Here is a 21593-nt window from a genome sequence, read left to right on the forward strand (position 1 = left end):
TTATTTTTGTAAAATGCCAGAAGTCAGTCCATGGCATGAAGTTACTGTAAATATCAGGTTCCACATCACTAGTAAGTTTAAACAGCGCCTTTGAGTCTTGTTTCTTGCAGCATCCTATATATTGTAAGTTGACCTTGACTTTAAAGCTTTCCGAAAACCTATTTGCTGCCAAGTTCTTACTTGTTAATGCAGATTGTAATGACACCTAACAATACATCATAATACTTCATTCTACCTACTTGCAGACAGTTCTCTAAAGGAACACAGTGTAGTATAGAGGAGACATTTATTGATGATTGTCTGGGGTTCTTCTTTCCCAGAAATGCTTAGGTTTGTCTGGAATTCTTTCTGACCAGATTCTGAGGACTCTTAAATCTTGTCTAATAATTTTCATGGATATCCACAATCAAAAAAGATGAAAATTGAGAGTCTTTCCAAGCTGTAAATCATATAAAGCCAATAATATATTCATTTTTATGGAAAAAGGATACATGTTCTTAAAGGGTCTTGTCCAAAAACGAGATATAGCATTCTGCTTATCACGCAAATATAAAACTTTTTCAATTGAAACAATTGAAAAAACCCACCTGTATCCTAAGTGACCATACAGGGTAGAGATGAGCGAGCACCCAAATGCTCGGGTCCGCGTTATTCGAGTCGAGTTTTTAGTAACAAACCCCATTGACTACAATGGCAATGGGAGACTCGAGCATTTTTGTATGTGGGACACCGGGTCCCGAACTTTTTTTTTTCATCTCTCTCTCTCTCCCCCTGCCTGCCAGCCAAAAAATTTGCTATTGACGTGTGCACTGCCTCACAACGAGGAAGAGCCAAAAACTGGGGCAGGGTCAAACACGGCGTGATGCTCGTTCAAGTAACGAGTACCATCGAGTACGCTAATACTCGAACGAGCATGAAGCTCAGCAGAGTACGTTCGCTCAACTCTAATACAGGGTTATTTTGTATTATACTTTTTCCAGGCTTTACTTACCTATGCTTCTTTTACAAGTAAATTAAAATTTTAGAAGAGGTAAATAGGGATTAATAAAACCTCTAGATCAAATATATTTAAAATAGTTGATACAATTTTCCTAATTATCTCCTTTGGTACAATGTAGGTGTTTTGATATTCAGGGTCGGTGGACACACTTGCCCAGTGTTTACTATTAGTGTTCCGGCCAGCCAATAAGAATCGGAGAGTCTTTATAACATACATTTAGGTGGGATACCTTAGAACTCTGCTACTCCAACTGTACTGAAAGACGAAGGTCAACTACACTTTTCAATACAACTATCTTCAAAAAAGTACAAATACAGGTGTATAACTGCATATGGCCATACACCCAGCAACATTATTTCAAATTATGCTGCCGAAAGTAAAGACTCAACATTGTGTGAATTTAGTTAAATTCCTAGCATTTTCTACTTAATGATGCCAATGATTTTTTTTCCATTCATAATGTAACTAGCCACCCCACCCCCTTAGTTTACATAAGCCAATTTATAGTCAGGTACTTTAGTTATTCCTTTCTATCTAAAAACTCCTGAAGCCCTTCTCCTCAGGTGAGTCCTGTGATCTCATTATGACTAGCTATGATTTACTTGAGTTTATGTGCTCTCAAAAAATCTGTTTTTAAGTCAGCATAATTCCTGTGGGATGAATCCTACGACACAAACATTTTAGAGGAGGTGACAGAAACTCCTAGTACAGTTACTGCTGAAGATTGTAGGCCCTTGTCACTCAGTTATAATGAAGGAGATGATAATTCAGTCTCTTGATGGTATACTTATGGTCTGTACCTCATTTATGTGAATATACAGAGTAGTGATAATCATAGTGTTCTCCCTGCAGGCACAAATGGTACTGCATTTAGCAGCTCATGTGATTTTGTGCTGATGCATCATGGGAGTGATAGCCTAGAATAGTGAAAGAAAAGCAGGGACAAATCTTAAAATCAAGATTGACCTTATAATGATCAGACTGGATGTTGCACTGCATGGAAGTGACTGCAATTTAAATAGGAAGCATCCGGAATGTGACAATCAAGTGAGAGGGATAGGGATAGAAAAATATGTTTTTGCCAGAGTGGCCCTTTAACATACAATAACCCTCATGCCATAAGGGAGTGAGCATGAGGATCAGCTGATCGCAGCACTTTTGCTTACCTGAAAAGAGGTTGTTTAGTTGAAAAGGTCTGTTTTACTGATATAAATGTAGTCTACTGCATAAAGATGTTACTATCAGTACATTCATGTGTTTATGGATATCATAACTGGGGTAGAGTAGATTATGTATTTTGTTTCCTTTATTTATTCAAATGGAATATGCAATATAAACTTAGTTGTTCTTTCTCATATTTTCTGTCTAATCCCTGCTGCCTGCGTTCATTTGAATTACTGCTTAATTATTAATGTTTAACTTTATTCAAAGTTTTCTATTTATTTAAGCTAAATCATTGCTGCATTTCTTTGCCAATTAGTCATTAATTTGCAATAAGTCGATATGATTAGTTGCAAAGCAAGAAAAGTTTTTTGGGTTTGTTTTTTATTTCATTTGCTTGAAGTTGTTTTTTGAAAACATTCATTGGCAGTTCATCCTTAGCCCATCCCCCACTGGTAACAGAATAAGGCAGCTGGGGTGTCCTGAGAATTAGTGCCAAACAAGATGGGCATAAAGCATGGACAAGCAGCGGTGCTTGGGTGAACATTGAAGGCATAGACTATCAATCGCATGGTAATTCAAAAAGAATGATGTAAAATTAAAGTTGATTTCTTCATTCATGAATTGCCATACACCAGCCAGAATTACATGAAAAGAACATTTCATGTTTTTATTACACCTTAATATTTAATGTGCGCGTTGTTGGTGACGACCTAAAACATTGCTACTTGTCTGGAGTGTAACTCATAACAGAGGATACGTCTGGGCAGAACGGCACTGCCGACTTGGCATCTGCTGTGTCACCAACAGCTGCCACATCAAACATCCGTAAGGTACAATAAAAACGTTTAGGGTTCTACTACCTTTTCATTCATTATTTCTGTTGTATGTCAATTCGTGTATGAAAAAAAAAAATCAGCTTTGCTTTAGCATCATTCCTTTTGAATGACCTTGTACTCAATATGATTGATGAAAGTCCATGGACCCTCACCGATCAGTAGGACGAAGGATCATAATGTTCTCCAAAGAAGTGTGGCCCCTTAAATGTTTATCTAGATGTACTCAAGTTACAGCATTGTAGCACATTGTAGTTGAGTTATCATGATATGCCAGTTATGCTACCAATTGCTATATCTGTACATGTGATTGTGACAAGCACTGACAGGGAGAGTCTACAGCACTAGGCATGGCCACACATATGGACTCAACGCATTACCTCAATAATAGGCACCATAGCCTATTCAGTCTGCTGATTGGTAGGAGTGCAAAGCGTCGGTCCTCCACTGACCACACAATGATAGCCTATTTTAAAACATCTTTGATTTAGAATACACTTTTTTTTAACTAATTCTATAAAAAAGTAATTTTTCCGAATATATTGAGATTATTATATACCAGATATGAAAACTAATTTAAAAAATGGAGCAGATTTACTAAGACTGCTTAACGATGCAAAATTAGACTAGACTGTCTTAAAATTCCGCAGATGTATCACAGTCGCTTGTAGGATCATAAATTGGGTGTATATGTTGACTGTCTAGTTTAACTTTATGCCATCTATAAGGCCTCCAGCACACTAACATACTGAGGCCTTAGTCAGACGGGCGTTTTTTCGCGCGATTTGCGCATGCGCATGCGTCCGGCGATTTTTTAAAACCATTGCTTTGCAATGGTATCGGACACATGAGCGCTTTTTATGCGCTCGTCCGATAAATTATAGAACAGAAATCGCAGATCGCACCTATCTGCGATCTGCGATTCCTGTTCTCTTCTCTATATGCGCTCAATGGGGCCGGCGGCAGCAGCGCCGACCCCATTGAGAACATATAGAAGACAAATCATTCTTCTCTGCCACAGCTGTAACAGCTGTGGCAGAGAAGAACGATGTTTGCCCATTGAATTCAATGGAGCCGGCAATACAGCCAGCTCCATTAAAAACAATGGGCTGCCGGTGTGTGCTGGATGAATTGTCGGGAAGGGCTTATATATTTAAGCCCTTCCCGACAATTCATCCCACACTCGCCCGCAGCGCATTGCTTTCAATGGAGCCGGCTGTATTGCCGGCTCCATTGAATGCAATGCGCTGGACAGCTCCGGACTGTTTCTAATGAAACGCGGCTAGGAGCAGATTTTCGGGCAATTTTCGGGCACCGGTCACGCGATTTGCGGATGCGCATCCATCATGCGATCCGCAAATCGCGCGAAAAAACGCCCGTCTGACTAAGGCCTTAGGGTTGTGTGCTGACCATGTTAATCCTCATTATAGAACTATGTACATTTTTACATACAGAGCGATGGTCCTTGTAAAAAAAATATATAAGGAGTGTCCTATTCTTGTCCATTTCAGGGATGAGAAATATGACATGCCAATGTGGGTCAATGTGCAGAGTTTGTTTTTAAGACAGCAGACAGACAGATGTCCAATGTAATTTGAACCCAAGTCTCTCGGGTGCATCCCGCATTACAGCTAGACTGCATCTAGCCTAAGTCAGCTTAGTTTATGCCAGACTGTGTGCTAAAATTTTGGTGCACAATGTCACATTTAGGTCATGTCTCCATTCTGTGAAGTCTTAAGCCCCATTTAAATGGGACAAGCGTTGTGGGAACATTGCCCGACACTTGTCCCCACACATACAAGCTCCAGTCCACCTGCACAGGAGCTATATCGTTAGCTCACAGCGGGGCGGCAGGAGGAAAGTTCTCTCCTCACGCTCCCCTGCCCCTCTCCATTGACTTTACATAGCGGCTGTTCAGTACTGAAGGCTGCTATTTGCACTGAGCGATCAGTGATCAGCTCATCGTCCATCGTTTATGCTGTTTATGTTGATCGCTCATCTTTCAGTGTAAATAGCGGCCATTCAGTATTGAATGACCACTATGTTAAAGCAATGGGGAGGGGCAGGGGAGCGTGAGGAGAGAAATCTCCTGCAGGGATGAGTGTCGAGCATCGTTTGCCTAACACTCGTCCTGTCTAAATAGACCGTTACCCTTTTTGGAAGCATCGAAGAAGTGATTCATCGTGTCTAAAACACATCATAAACGTGGTGCCAAGCATGTGAATCATTTTTTTGGTGCAATTCTTGCCAAAAAACTGGCACATTTTGAAAATCTCCATCCTACAAAATACTTGAACATCAGTAGTAAAATATATTTTAGGATTTTATTTCTTCTATTTTTTTTTTTTGTCTGTTGAGTAAAATGTTCAACTTTAGCATATGTATGATTCTAAAAAAAATAGCCTTATTTGAGGTGTATGAATTACATGTCAAGGTGCTAAGTGTTGGTCTCGAGAGCGGAGATGATGATGTAGCCAGTAAATTTGTCACAGTAAATGATGAAGTAGGCCACTCTAATAGGTCACACTTTCCATCATTTCTAAATGTTTTTTACTTACTTTTTTTTATTTATTGTTAAGTCACAGAAGTCATGTGTATAATGTAGGCGTCTGAGATAAAGTTGGCATACTGATTTGAACTGTCATTAATTATGTTGGTCACAACCAGCACCTTTCATCTTCAGAGATTCTCATGAAGGGCAAAATTGGACTCCCCTGGTAAACACTCTCATAAGTATCTGTCAACAGAGAGATATTAATTATTGTCACTGCCCTAATATAGGTCTATCATTTATCATAGCCTCAATCATTACCTGTTCCATCTGTAATGTTATCCAGTGCCATTGAGAACATTACACAGTTGACTGATAGATATACATGCGCATATTTATCAAGTAGTCTGATAGAAAAAAAAATAATACAATAACTCTCTGAAGTATCATGGAAGTTTTCCATCTCATATACACAAAATTGTGTTTTGAAAAACTTTATTCATATTTATTAAATAAGGAATTAACAAAATGTAACAGGTTTACTGAGGCCAATTTAAACAAGAGTCTATAATTTCTATTTTGCTTTTCCCTAGTAAGTGAATTACATATAGGATTATAATTTGATAATAGTCTCGATGAGTTGCAGCTATAAAATATTAATATGCAGATTCATAATACGTTTCTTAAAAAGTTATCTTTATAGCGTTTATATTGCTTCAATGCATCTTAAATAGAACTTGATAAAAGTCTTGATAAAACATTTCCTAATATTTCATTTATATGGCAGACCTACAGATGGAGCAAATGTTAGTTTGATTCCGATCGCATGATACAGAAAGTTTTTATCTTAACTAGAGATGAGCGAGCATACTCGTCCAAGCTTGATACTCGTTCGAGTATTAGGGTGCTTGAGATGCTCGTTACTCGAGACGAGCACCACGCGGTACTCGTCTCGATTAAACAAGCACGGACTATTGAATTCAATGGAGCCGGCAACACAGCCGGCTCCATTGAAAGCAATGGCCTGCCGACGAGCGCAGGATGAATTGTCGGGAAGGGCTTAAATATATAAGCCCTTCCCTGCAATCCATCCAGAAATGTGTAAAAAAAATATATATATATATACTCACCTTGTCCCGGAAGAACGATGTTAGCCCATTGAATTCAATGGAGCCGGCAATACAGCCGGCTCCATTAAGAGCAATGGGCTGCCGGCGATCGCGGGATGAATTGTCGGGAAGGGGTTAAATATATAAGCCCTTCCCTGCAATTCATCCAGAAATGTGTAAAAAAAAATATATATATACTCACCTGGTCCCGGCAGACGGAGTTCAGCGCGGCCAGCGGCAGTCCTCCTGAACTGCTCTGAACAGCTGTGAGTAGTATTCAGCAGCCGGGGATTTAAAATCCTCGCCTGCTGAATGAGCTGCCTCTAATTGGTCACAGCCTGACCAATCAGAGGCAGATTCCACTCACACACCCATTCATGAATTTATGAATGGGTGTGTGACTGCTGCCTCTGATTGGCTCAGCGGGACCAATCAGATGAGAGGCAGCAGTCACTCACCCATTCATAAATTCATGAATGGGTGTGTGAGTGGAATCTGCCTCTGATTGGTCAGGCTGTGACCAATTAGAGGCAGCTCATTCAGCAGGCGGGGATTTTAAATCCCCGGCTGCTGAATACTACTCACAGCTGTTCAGAGCAGTTCAGGAGGACTGCCGCTGGCCGCGCTGAACTCCGTCTGCCGGGACCAGCTGAGTATATATATATATTTTATTTTTACACATTTCTAGATGAATTGCAGGGAAGGGCTTATATATTTAACCCCTTCCCGACAATTCATCCCGCGATCGCTGGCAGCCCATTGCTTACAATGGAGCCGGCTGTATTGCCGGCTCCATTGAATTCAATGGGCTAATATTGTTCTTCTCTGCCACAGCTGTTACAGCTGTGGCAGAGGAGAACGATCTTTATGCTGACAGTGCGGGGGGGGGGGGGTCTCACTCTTGCCACTATTGTGACTTAATAGTCGGACCTGGGAACTTGTGATGCAGCCCAACATGTAGCCCCTCGCCTGCCCTATCCGTTTCTGTGTCGTTCCCATCACTTTCTTGAATTTCCCAGGTTTTCACAAATGAAAACCTTAGCGAGCATCGGCGATATACAAAAATGCTTGAGTCGCCCATTGACTTCAATGGGGTTCGTTACTCGAAACGAACTCTCGAGCATTACTGAAAGTTCGACTCGAGTAACGAGCACCCGAGCATTTTGGTGCTCGCTCATCTCTAATCTTAACCCATTAAAAAACGATTATTTCCTTATCTTAACCCTTTCCAATCCACTGTCTGACATCTAAAGACATTCTGATTGAAGGCTGTACAGCTCCAATGTCGGAAGACATCCGGCAGGGTATTCTTACTGTAGAATACTGGCCTCTCAGTTGTCGGGGACTTCTCCAGCATGTCATATACCGCAGTACTGGCTCTAGCCAGCAGATGGCGCCATTGTATAATGGCAGAAAGAGAAAGCCCCCTAGGACACCCTGAATCCAAAATTGGATTGCAAAGGGTTAAGGGCTCCTACTCACACGTGTTTTTTAAACACTGCGATATCGTGTTAAGATAACTTTCTGTGTCATGTTATCACTATCAGGACTTGTTGAGATGTGCATTTTTTTTGCGTACAAATAGGCGCTCAAAAAGAAGGCACCTATTAGAGCCAATGGTTTCCCATTGAAGCGTTCACACAAAAGATTTTTAGATGTGCAAAAATACTCGCACCTGCAAAAGATAGGACATGTGTGGCTACAATGCACGCATCTAAGGTGCGCGCTGCGAGAAAAGATAGAACCTGCATTCTGCCTAGGAGTTCCCATTGACTCCTATGGGAGCTGGATTAACACTCAGCACACACCACAGATCGTGTGAGCAAGCAAATTATGTGTGAATGAGGATCACGCCTTTGGCTTTGTTCATGCGATTTTTCCACAACCAAGCGCCATTCTTTTTGTGTGGGTATTTATGTATATATCATATCTGTAAATATTTTATTTCCTTCTGACATCCTGTTGAATAAACTGCACATACTGTAATAACAACATTGACCATCTCAACAGTGCAGTGTCAAAGTAATGCAACTAATAGCAAAATAGAACTTGTTAACCATAACTATTCACAATTCAGGGATAAAGTCCCAATCAGTTTTCCAACCCCCTTACATGCATATACTTTGCTTGAAAATGGCTTCAGATAGTTTAACATTGATTGACCTGTGCTGAAGATTGAACTCCACGACTTTGACCATCTCATTGTTTTAATTAAGTATTATTAGTAGCAGTATTAGAATAAATCATGTCTAAGGATATTACTAGAAAATGTTCTCACTTTTGGATTAGTGGAGATTTGCCTCCTGAAACCCTCACTGATCATCAGAATAAAAGGGCTACATAATTAGTTAATCTTTGCTGTTCCTTCAACGATTTTCCATACAGAGGTCCTTCGAACTGCTACTGTGCAGGGAACAGGACTGCTTTCCCAATTACTTGAATTGATGTCCCTGCCATCCAGTCCTGTCGAGGTAACTGACCAACAAATTCAAAAACAGCGGGCAGGTACAGGCTGAGTGATGTACAGGACAAAGTGGGTCTCTGAGTTGCTAGACACCTGAGACCAGGCAACTGACAGTGGCTAGACATCTTGACTTTAAATAGATCTCCTATACATCCCTAAGCGGAATATGGAGGCGAGGGAATTTTTGAGGACAGGATGGGAAAGGGTAGACAAATACAGGATCCGAACCAGGATAGCAGCACAGTACCAGAGAGAAAAGACAATACGTGTAGCCAATAAACTAGCCAAGGTCAGTGTCCAAGAGAGGCTATAGCCCATACCAAAGGGAGGAACAGAAAGTTGTGGTTCGAAGTCCAAAAAGTTATACAGTCAAAGTCAGACACTGAGGCTCTAAAGCAAACACACCAAATGACTGAGCAGGATCAGTATATAAATATGTTATTGACATCCTCTAAAAAGAAGACCCGGAATGAATACTCCCAGCAAGCCACTGATAGGCTGACTGAGACAGTAGACAACCTGGCCAGTACTACAACAAAAAGGAGATCCTTCTCCCTCAGTATCCAGCACCAAATGCCACTGCACATTCGCCAGCAAGCGCGTCTCGTGGTCCGGCGCTGATGCCCTTACAGCGCACAGGAACCCTGCATACATCTGATCCCCATCGGCACCTGTGCCAGTAGTACTGTGGCAATTGACCTGTTTTACAATTGTCACAACACTGGAATGCTGCTGAGCAGGAAAAAAGCTAAAGGGAAAATGGTCCCTTCATCCAAATCATCTAAAGAAATCTAACAAGTCAGCTTCCCACCGCTTAGGCTGTTATGACATGGAGATATGTCCTAATATTCTCAAAAGGCAATCCTTTCCAGATTAACAGATTTGTTGGGCTAAAAAGGTTTCTGAATGTATTGTACACAGTATATTTTTGGAAAGTATGTATTTTATGTTAAAACTTATTATTAAGACATTTTCTAGAACTACTGTGAATACACAGCCATAAAAAAATAAAATAAAAAAAAGAAGCTAAATAATGAATGTGTTTGGTACCAATATATGATGGCCTAGAGTTGACATAATTATATTTTTGAAATCAGCCAAAAAATAAATGTTTTGTGTTCTCCCTAACAAAATATCCATAATTGTATATTTTTTCTTCTACACAATTATGCTGCATCCCAAATATTATCGTGGGCATGATAATTTTAATTACTAGTATGCATAGAATGATAAAAAAAATGGCATGTATTACTATAATTTACAAAGTTTGTGCAAACAGCATAATCAATTTCCTCAGCAGAGCAGGTGCGGGCAACTGGAACGGAGTCACAAAACCAGACGTCAAACAAATTTAAATAAAATGTCCCATTGCTGAAACTTCGGATTCACTCCAAGAATAGTGTGATCTACGGAGTAAGTCAGAAGTCTGAGCTGTGGAACATTGTATTTATATTTTCTTTTGTATTACTTTAACTGATTTATATATTAATATTGTTATATTTTTAATTATTATGTACAACATGTAAAGTAATATAAGTACTGTATGTTCACTATTTGCTCTAGGGTACGTTTGGTCTGGTGAGTAGATGGCTGGTTAGAGTTTAAGTGTTAATTAATTGAATTTCTTGAATTGACTGGAACTTTTATTTTCCTATTTTGTGATCTTCTTCGGCATTTGCGGTCTTACATGCGTACATGAAATATTTGTATACATGTATTATACATAGCATGTATGTCTCTAAATGTATCATTCCTTATTAAAATGTGTTTTCTTTCTTACAGTAAATGAGGGAGGTATAAAACAAGCATCAAATATGTGTCCTGATCCAGGAGAACCAGAGAATGGGAAAAGAATAGGCTCTAACTTTAGGTAAAATTTTAATCCAAGTAAAGAGCATACGGATCTCTTCCATTATGAACTACATAGTAAACATATTAACAGAATCCCATGTTAGTACTAACCAATGATATAATGCTTCTCTCTCCCATCCATCTTTTATTACTAAACCTTTTCTTTTTTGTAGGTGTGTTTTGCCAGAAGCAAATTGTGTTCATCTGAATTTTCCAATTTACTGAATAATTAAGTTGTAAACCTTTGCTTTTAAAATGCACCTACATCTAAGGGTGACCTTCCATTAACATCTTCTAATAATGTGATCATTACATGTGCTTGCTATTCAGATTGTTTAACCAATTGTAAACCATTTTAAAGTTATTCATATCTTCCAACAGACTCCCACGTCAGTTCAGACCTGTTAGCCTAACTGACACCAAAATACAGAGACAAACTGCAGGGACAGATTGTAGGACATACAAAGTATAGGGAACTTCAGAGTTGCTATACATGCATGGCTGTACAAAGGGCAGAGATGCAAAAGGAAATAAGTCCTATGTTCTGCCCTGACTGATCCTAACAATGGAGTGGATCACCCACCCTGAAAAGTGCAACCCCACAGCAGGAACCTGACTACATTCCCTAAGCATCTAGCATCTAACATCCCTAAGTCACACAAACTCACACAGGACCAGTATACTAATGTAAACAAGAGAATACAGGAGTATTACCGGCATGCTCGGTTCAAGTTACTGATAGTCTGGCTGGGACAATGATAGCCCTGTCAGCCAACCAATTCAAAGACAGAAGAGAAATTTTTCTTCCTCGGTATCTAGCACCAAATGACACAGTGTATGCGCTACTAGGTGCATTACGTGCTCCCGGGCTGGCATTGTGATGTTACCTTGGGCCCGTGCCTGAACCCAGAAGCTGTCAGAAAGGGTAGTGCTGTGATGTAGACTAACAATACCTTGTCCTGATAGATAGATAGATAGACAGACAGACAGATAGACAGACTTTCCTTACTTCTTGGTTCCCTGTAAAAATTGCATTCAACTTCCATAGATTTTTTTCAGCTCTATCATTCGCAGGAGAAATGAGTCATGTTCGATTTTACCATCTTTCAGACTATCGAGCAAGGATGAGTGAGCCTTAGGTGAAATTCATATGACCATTTAGAAACTTTTCTATATAAAGTTCTGTATTCTGCTTGGCTGCAGTTTGTTTGTCCATTTTTTGACTTCGGTATGTCATGCATTTTTCACATCCAAAATACCTAACACTACTACCTGGTTTGTCATTTTTTTTTGCATCTCTTAGCAACATATGCATGAAATACAGATGCACTTGTATAGTGTTAGTGCTCTTTTTTGAATTCCCATCTGTGAATCTGATTAGAATAGTGCATGTTGGAAAATTTTCTATGTGGGCTTTGTGTCCATGTGGATAAAATAGACATATGAAATTCCACACTGACTACTATGGGTCTGAATGTGGTCCGAATTATCACAGTTGTGTACTGGGGCACATCAGTCGTAAATACTTTTGTGTGAATTAGGTATTAGTAAGACTGGGCATTCATACTTTTTGAGTGTGGTCTTGGATTAGTATTTTTCAGGTGAGCTTACTCATTTAGGGTTTCATACACTGACTCAATGGATAATACCATCTTATATAAATTGTTCTTGAGTCAGAAGGTTGTGATAGATAGATATTGAAAATTCCTTTACATACTTCATGTATGCAATTGGATTAATAATGTACAGTAAGGTTGGTGACAGGTAAACATATTCCGTCTGTGTTTATACATCCATGATATGGATGGGTGTCCTGGAATCTATGATGCCCATCATAGTTCAGGTCAGGAGATCAGTCATTGGGTTGGGACAATCGGCCAAATTAAATGGGTATTCTGGGTATTAATTATTTATGACTTATCCTTAGGATAGGTCATCGATAGTTGATCAGTGGGGGGTTGGTATTTGAGATTTCCGCTGATCAGCCTATCCTTTAGTGAACAGTACAAGAGGGTCAGACATTTGCATGGGTCATCAGGGCCACTGATTACACTTTTGTCTCTGCATTGTGGTCAGACCCAGAAGTGTAATAGAACGTATCACTCGCACTAATTTCAATGGGAGTGAAGCCTTGTATTACATATTACACTTCAGGCCCCAAACAACAATGGGGATGCTCAGCCGCACTGCGCTGACAGCAGGCAGGAGGATCAGTTGATCAGTGGGGATCTCAAGTGATAGATCCCCACCTATCAACAAAATATAATCTATCCGGAGGGTAGGTCAATAGTAAATGCCCAGAATGCTTCTTTAGGTATACATAAATACAGGTGGAATACGCATGCCTATCGCCAGCCTAAGTGATTTGGTGTTCACTGCCTGTAATAATAAGGTGGAGCCTTTCTGCTGTGCTAAAAGATTGATCGGATTAAAACTGGACTGTGACATATAAATCATAAGTGCTATCTACAGCTGCCAACAGTCTCCATAGGTACAAGCAGACACATTACAATGTCATCATTATATAAAATATGTTTGCTCATGAGCTGTACGAAAATCATAATTTATTAGTTAAATTCCATATATTTCAAGAATTTGCTGCAAAAATGAACCCCTAATTTACAAACATAGATTCAACTACAACTAACCAAATGCGAATCCAAGCTTGAAATGTAAAAAATAAAGGTAATTTTCTTGATTGGTCAGGGTCTGCTATTTCTTCTTTCTAAAGGAGTCAAGTACTACATTTAAATCAAATCATACTTTAAAGAACTCAGACAATCATATTTTATTAAAATGACTTCTCATGTGAGCCGCATATTTATATCAAATCATGCAGTTTAATGAGTAGTCGTGAAAGACTAGATATATCACATAAATTTAAAGAACTTTTAGAACAGGTTCCTTAACCATTGGCTATGTGCCTGCAATACATTTAATAGAGATGATCATGTACATAATTAAGCCATGCTAAAGGTAACTATTAGAGATGAGCAAGCACCAAAATGCTTGAGTGCTCGTTACCCGAGTCGAACTTTCAGTGATGCTCGAGAGTTCGTTTCGAGTAACGAACCCCATTGAAGTCAATGGGCGACTCGAGCATTTTTGTATATCGCCGATGATCGCTAAGGTTTTCATTTGTGAAAATCTGCAAAACCCAAGAAAGTGGTGGAAATGACACAGAAACGGATAGGGCAGGTGAGGAGCAACATGCTGGGCTGCATTTCGGGCTCCGAGATCTCACTATTAAGCCACAATAGTGGCAAGAGTGAGACACCTCCCCCCCCCCCGCACTGTCAGCATAAAGATCGTTCTCCTCTGCCGCAGCTGTAACAGCTGTGGCAGAGAAGAACGATGTTAGCCCATTGAATTCAATGGAGCCGGCAATACAGCCGGCTCCATTGAAAGCAATGGGCAGCCGGCGAGCGCGGGATGAATTTTCGGGAAGGGCTTAAAAATAAGTCCTTACCTGAAAATCATCCTAAAATGTGTAAAAATAAAAATAAAATGTATACTCACCTTTCCGCTGCAGCCGGAGTTCAGCCGCGTCTGGCCGGCAGTTCTCCTGAACTGCTGTGAGTAGTATTCTGCAGCCGGGGATTTAAAATCCCTGCCTGCTGAATGAGCTGCCTCTGATTGATCACAGCCTCACCAATCAGAGGCAGCTCTCACTCACACCCATTCATGAATTTATGAATGGGTGAGTGAGTGCTGCCTCTGATTGGCTCAGCGCAGGGACCAATCAGGGGCAGCTCTCAGCTGTCATTCATGAATTCATGAATGGGTGTGAGTGAGAGCTGCTTCTGATTGGTGAGGCTGTGACCAATCAGAGGCAGCTCATTCAGCAGGCGGGGATTTTAAAGCCCCGGCTGCTGAATACTACTCAGAGCAGTTCAGGAGCACTGCCGGCCGCCGCGGCTGAACTCCGTCTGCCGGGACCAGGTGAGTATATATTTTTTTGATTTTTACACATTTCTGGATGAATTGCAGGGAAGGGCTTATATTTTTAAGCCCTTCCCGAAAATTCATCCCGTGCTCGCCGGCAGCCCATTGCTTTCAATGGAGCCGGCTGTATTGCCGGCTCCATTGAATTAATTGGTCAGTGCTCGTTTAATCGAGACGAGTACCGCGTGGTGCTCGTCTCGAGTAACGAGCATCTCGAGCACCCTAATACTCGAACGAGCATCAAGCTCGGACGAGTATGCTCGCTTATCTCTAGTAACTATTAATACTTAGACGATGCTCCCAAGCATCAGCAAAGTCTTAAAAAAATCTACTGTTGTGTATAAGTTATAGCAAGAATCATTTAGTTCTAACTCTAGTCACCAGAATCTTTAAAGGGGTTGTCCAGTTACCAAATAATAATTTCTCAATAGCTGTAAATGCATTAAAATAACAAAAAGAGCTGTACTTACCCCTCCACTGCCACAGAGATCTCGTGCTGTAGCCTCACCATCCTCCTGGAGAATCTTGTGGAAGATGTCATTACAGGAAGTCACCTGACCACGCAGCCAATTATAATTTAGTGCAGTTACAGCCATTGTGGGAATGTTGTTTGGTAACCAAATAATTCCTTTAACCAGTAGAACTACTATATAATTCTAAAAGTTTAGGCAGATTAAGGGCTCATGTCCACAGGTGTATGCATAAAATGCTGCAGGTCTCCCCACAGCATTGTACAGCCGTTCGCTCTGCTATCAGAGAGCTGGCAGAGACCACGTCTGGCTATGTATGCCACTGCGAATGCCCACGAATGACACACACATTGACATGCGCAATATGACTTTTTGAATTCCCCACTCTATTTCAGAGCAGGGATGTGTATGAAAATACTGCCCATGCAAGGCAATCGGGCTCATGCTGCATACATCTGCAGAGAAATAGAGCATGCTGTGATTTATTTCTATTGCTTATCGATTTGCGGTGTCTAAATACTGGTGTGCATGGATTAATGAAAGTCCACTGACTTTCATTGACTTCATTCACGGCTTATCACGTGTCCATGCAATGCACATGTGATATGCGGTGAAAAACGGACATGGACATGAGCCCTTAGGGACCTTTCGTACGGGATGGAATCAGCAGTGGAATTTGCCATCATATTGGAAATTCTGCATCAAAATTTGCATGTTTAACATGTGCATCCTTATACAGAATTGAAATTGGCTAATTCTGCCCAGCAATTCCACTAAATCTACATTGAGACATGTGGATTTTGGTGTGGATTTCAGCAGCAGCAAATTCCGCTTCATGTTGTAGAACAGTTCTGTCCTATATGAAAGGTCCTCAACATTCAGACTCTTCCTTCAGCTAAAGCTCCTCTTTGTCCCTTGCCTGACTGGGTCTTTTTACCTGGCACAGGCCGACTACACACGATCCGATATTTGCTGCGGAATCCGCAGTCCTCGTCTGCATGCAGGATCTGCTTCAAATACCATTCAAAACATGCTATGAAAAATAATTTTTTCCTTCCCACTCACGGAAACGAATAGCGATTTTTGCAAGCAGAGGAAAAATCGCACCATGTTCTATTTTGCTGCGGGGTCCGCGTGGATGACCCCCATTAAAGTCAATAAAAGCTGTCCAATCTGCAGCCCATTGTGACGGCATGGGAAATACAAATATTAAAAAAATAAAATCTGTATTACTGATGACTGGCGGCGAATGCCCACGACAATCCACTTTACAGAAAAGACAAGATACGCAGGGTTGCTGGCCGGGGTCAGAGCTGGATTCGTTTGTGTGCAGCCGGCCTTAGTATATGAGGAATTATACTGTATGGGTGACTACCCACTACAGTTCCTTTTCGCTGTGAAATTCGCTGCGTTTTTTTTCTCCAGGGGTGTATGGGACTCGTTAATGTTAAAATCGCATCGCGCTAAATCGTGATTTCGCGGTAAATTGCGATTTTGCCACGATGCATTTTTAACATTAGAAAGTCCCATAGACACCTGGAAAAAAAAAACACAGCAAATTCGCAAACGCTAGTAGGTAGTCACCCCATATCTGCTTAATATTACACGTTTTCAGCTTTCAGGACCAGGTGTTTTTATTTCTCATTTTTTTATTGTTGCATTTGAAGGGTCCATAATTCGATTCGTCCTCCATCATTATAGTTGATATTGGGCTTATTTTTCTCCAGGACAAGATGGAGTTTTCAATGGTTTAAGTTTGGAGCACATATGATTTATTGATTACTTTTAATAATTTATTTAGGAGGGAAGATGCAAAAAAAAAAATAGCAATTCCACAATTTTTGGTGTTTTTTTAACTGTTTAATGTGCAGTAAAATCAACAACTTTATCTTATTCATTAGTATGAATACTGCAATACTAAATAAATGTAGTTTTTTTTTTGTTTTGCTATTTTTGTACTATAAATATATTTAGTTTTTTTTAAGGCATCTTTTTGTTATATTCTGAAAGCCAAAGTTTTTATATGTTTAGTAAAAGGAAGCTACCTGCATAGGAGAGTTTGTTTGTTGCTTTTTGTGGGACATGTTGAAGTTTTCGGTACTATCTCATTAGTACCAATGTATTGTTTAATTTTTAACATTTTTTTAGGGGGTAGAAGCTAGAAAAACCCCTGCAGCTTACCCATTTTTTCACATTTTATCCAATAGCATAACACTTATGGAAGACTGAGATGACATTATTAAGCTGATAAAGTAGAGAATTGTCCCCCCCTCCATGATTGGGATGTGAGGGCCCATGGGCTGACAAAAGAAGTCCCATCCACGTGAAAAACCTCATTACATGTCCTAACTGTGGATAGCACAGATGAGAAATAGGACATGTCTATGCTCAGTGTCCATACATATCAGGCAGCACATGATATCTATGCTGTCTGATCCGAGTTGTGCCTGAGCTTTACGGCACACACAGTAAGTCACCTGAAAAGCCACCATAAAAACACTATAGAGTGGTCGTTAAGGAGATATGTTAGGTTTAGCGGAAGATCTGTACCAAGAATTTAAGCTCATGGTGATACATTCACAATGGTTTCTTTAGTTTTGAGATACATACAACAACATCACTTAATATTCGCACCGCCAGAACTATTGTTACTATTTTGTTCTATAATATTGTGTCCTGTTATGTTTTCTTATAGCCTCGGTGCAACAGTTCTGTTTTCTTGCGATGAAGACTATGTTCTTCAAGGTGAAAAAAAAATCACTTGTCAAAGGATTGCAGATGTATTCGCAGCTTGGAGTGACCACAGGCCAGTGTGTAAAGGTGAGAAGCTTGAGAAATGTTACAAATAAACTATAAAGGAAATGCATTACCTGTTTTTTTTAAGCTATGCTGAAACATATTCCGATTGTATATCTTCATTCCAGTTTCTTTACAAGATTATGGAAACAACCATCTTGCTGTAAATACAGACCTAGAGATTTGGTTTGCAGCAGACACCCGGACATGAGAAAACTAAGTTAGAAAATGACTTTCAGTATTTACTTCTATGGGAGAGTCTTGTAGTCATGTGGAAGGGATTGGATAGCGGGCTCAGGCTTTCCTGATTCTCTGGATAGATATCAGCCTGACAGGCGAAGAGCGGACCTTGCTTCAAAACAGGGAGCACCAGACTGAGCTTCATAACTTAATGTAATTATCTACTTTACCTCTTGTGTAGGTAGATGGGATGAAAGAGAGATTTGTGACCCAGTTTCAGCCATGGCAGTTCGCGGGAGGGCCAAGTCAAGAAGTAAGCCCTGTTGGCCACCATGGCCCAAAGGCTTCTCGGGTAACTGACATAAGATTCCAGAGATGTAATTGCTGCACCAAGCAATAGCTTTAATAAAACTATAACAAAAGGGTATCAAACTGGGTCCCAGATCATGGGGTAACTTATTGTCTATATAACTATAACTATATAATTAAAACAGTTGTGATGCTCCACGTTAGTGGTTTAATAGCAAATATTAGTACTTGGTTACTGAGAGATGGCAGGAAAACAGCTTGGCTATCTCCATTACCTATTGTCAATGATGTCATCTTGTATTAATTGCCTCCAGCTTTATAATGGAGGTGTTACCTTTCATTGTAATCCTTCCCTGTAATGATAACATAATATATGTCAAAATAGATCCTCATTCTCCCAATTTTCTCTTCTATGCTAAGACTATCTTAAGAGTTTTTACATTTAAGAAATCAAATATGTCACCAACACAAAGAAACATAAAAACACCTTCCCATCCTTGAACTACTAAGTAAAAAAAAGAAATCCTCAGATATGGAAATTATAGGTATTGCTGTTGAAATTTATGCGTATTAAATGTTTTTTGTGGGTTTAGGAAATGCAGATACCTCTCAAATTGGCCAAAGTACAAAAACAATCAGCTTATCTTTTCATTCCTACAACTGCTGTCTAGGTCCACAACAACTCTGTATTCTCTTTTGTGTAATAATTGTCTTTTCATCACGGCATACAGAGATTGATCTTCACAGTCACATCACATGTTTTTCCTATAAACACATTGATTGTGAAATACACAAAGGAATATTTGGCAATCTGAACAGCAATGGCAGGGAACAAAGTAAAAATAGGAAGTTACGTTTTTGAAAAAGTTTACTGAAAAGTTTAGAATGTTGCGTTGAACGAAATCAGCTAAGTTAAAGATGACTTGAGGAAGAGATTACTTCTAGACATGACATGGCTACCCTGTTAGTAATTATCTTACTCCAGAAGGATTTATGACATGGATATCCTCTAACCAGAAACATATTTATGGACAAACATTCTTTAGGGTGCTATTACAAAAGCATTATTGGTGGCCACTAGCACTTACAATTTTCCCAATTTGACGATAATTGCCCGGCTGAAACTTCAAGTCAAGTTGCAGCATCGCAATTTGCTGCAATCAGGAATGCTAGCATTGTTTATGTAGTAGCACCCTTCGAGTATCTTCACAAATTGTGGAAATTCTACAAATTTTCCGCAGTGGAATTGAGTGAAGAAAGTCCACAGTACAGGCAATGTGGATGGGATTTCAAGAAATCTCAGCTACATGCTGAGGAAATAATAAATTGACCTGAGGTATGGATTTAAGGTCTTGTTTACAAGGTAAAAAATCCATGTTGGAAAATCAGATGCAAAGCGCAATGAAAGCTTGTATGGGAGATCCACACAGTTACCAAGGATTTCTGATGCAAATTTTCTATTGAACATGGCATGGATCTGCACATGGAATAGTCCCCTTCAATGGGGATATTTCACACATAGGTTTTCCTACTCAGAATCCATGTCTAGAATGAACATATTTTTCCCCATATATGCATTATAAAGTTGACTTAGATTCCCATATAGATTTTGGTGCATAATCCATGTAGGAATATGAGCAAAAAAGCTCATGTGAATGGAGCTAAATTTGTGGCATCTCAAATTATTCTGCAGATTTTAACCAAATATTTTACCTATTCATATAAGGGAATGAAAACCAGGTTAAAATAAGCATCGAAATCCGCATGTAGCACTGGCAGATCTTGATGTGGATTTTGATGCAGATCCCCACCAAAATCTGTAGTGGATTTTATGCTTTGGAAATTCCCAGAAATTCCATTTTGCTTCAGAACAAAATTCTGTCCCAGGACAGGATGAGGAGGCTGGTACATTATCTGCACTAGTACTCCTCTGTAGTCCATCCAAACTGCTAGTTTCAGGTCCCATTTTCTGTTATCCAAGATGGTCAATATAATCTTCACACTAGTAATCCTCACAATGCAATGGTAGTGTTAGACTACCAAAGCACTATACCTGCTCTCTGATTGGTCAGTGCTACTCATATGATCAGCACTGGCCAATCAGAAAGCAGTGCACATTGTACATTAGCTAGATAGAAAACTGCAGTGGCCATTTTGGAAGTCCAAAAACTGGGACAGAACCAGTTGATACGATGGACTTCAGAGAAGAACATGTGCACTTAGCATACCTCCAAAACGAACAGTCCTGGGATAGAATTCATACCCAAACCGGAGTTGCTTTAAGAGCATTGCAGTACAAATCCTCCCTTGGCAATGTGTTATCTTACTGCAATGCATTATGGCCTTTAACTTCACAACAGTTAAATGTATTACCTATAATGTTACATTTATCTTTGGCTATTAATGATATGCATGTAGAAATGTGTTTTAGCCAGAACCTGGGTGTTACAACTAAATGGCATAACCCAAAAGGCAGAGAATAAGGTTACACAGTATAGTTAACATCTTGTGATAAGAAAATGACTGATATGAAATGAAAGGCTTATGGATTTATTCTAACCCATTGACCTGTCATATAAACAATATCCAAAGAGTTAATATTCTGAGGATTTGCCCTTCCAAATACCTTATAGTAACTTGCAGTAATCTACCTCTGTGTTCACAAACTCTTTCAACTTCACTGCTTCCTCATTTCTCAGTAAGTGCTTACAAATTCCATCAATGCCCTCATTGTCAATGTGCTGTCAGCACAGGAAATATCACAGCCCTGAATCTCATTTTCTCATTCTATTACAAGTACTAATTCTGTGTAGGAAAAATGTTTGATAACGCCACAATGCCGCTACCTCTTTATTTGTCCTTTTTGGTTTGGAATCATTGACCCAAGCTCTCCTTTACTACTGCTTTACCGTTATTTATGTTTTCAACATTTTATAACTAAACTGCGTTTTGTGTCCTTCTGATCTAGCTTTAGCTACAGC

The 21593-nt window shown here is 39.8% G+C and overlaps 1 protein-coding gene across 1 annotated transcript in view; it reads left to right on the forward strand.

Annotated features, from left to right (window-relative positions):
* The window catches only part of CSMD3 (CUB and Sushi multiple domains 3), a 909686-nt gene that overhangs the window by 187388 nt on the left and 700705 nt on the right, over positions 1 to 21593 (forward strand). The window contains exons 5-6 of the mRNA XM_066579038.1: positions 10844 to 10931; positions 18023 to 18147. Coding sequence (XP_066435135.1) covers positions 10844 to 10931; positions 18023 to 18147 — 213 coding nt within the window. The remainder of the gene's footprint in view (positions 1 to 10843; positions 10932 to 18022; positions 18148 to 21593) is intronic.

This window comes from Eleutherodactylus coqui, chromosome 9 (assembly GCF_035609145.1).
Source record: "Eleutherodactylus coqui strain aEleCoq1 chromosome 9, aEleCoq1.hap1, whole genome shotgun sequence".
Lineage (NCBI taxonomy): Eukaryota > Metazoa > Chordata > Amphibia > Anura > Eleutherodactylidae > Eleutherodactylus > Eleutherodactylus coqui.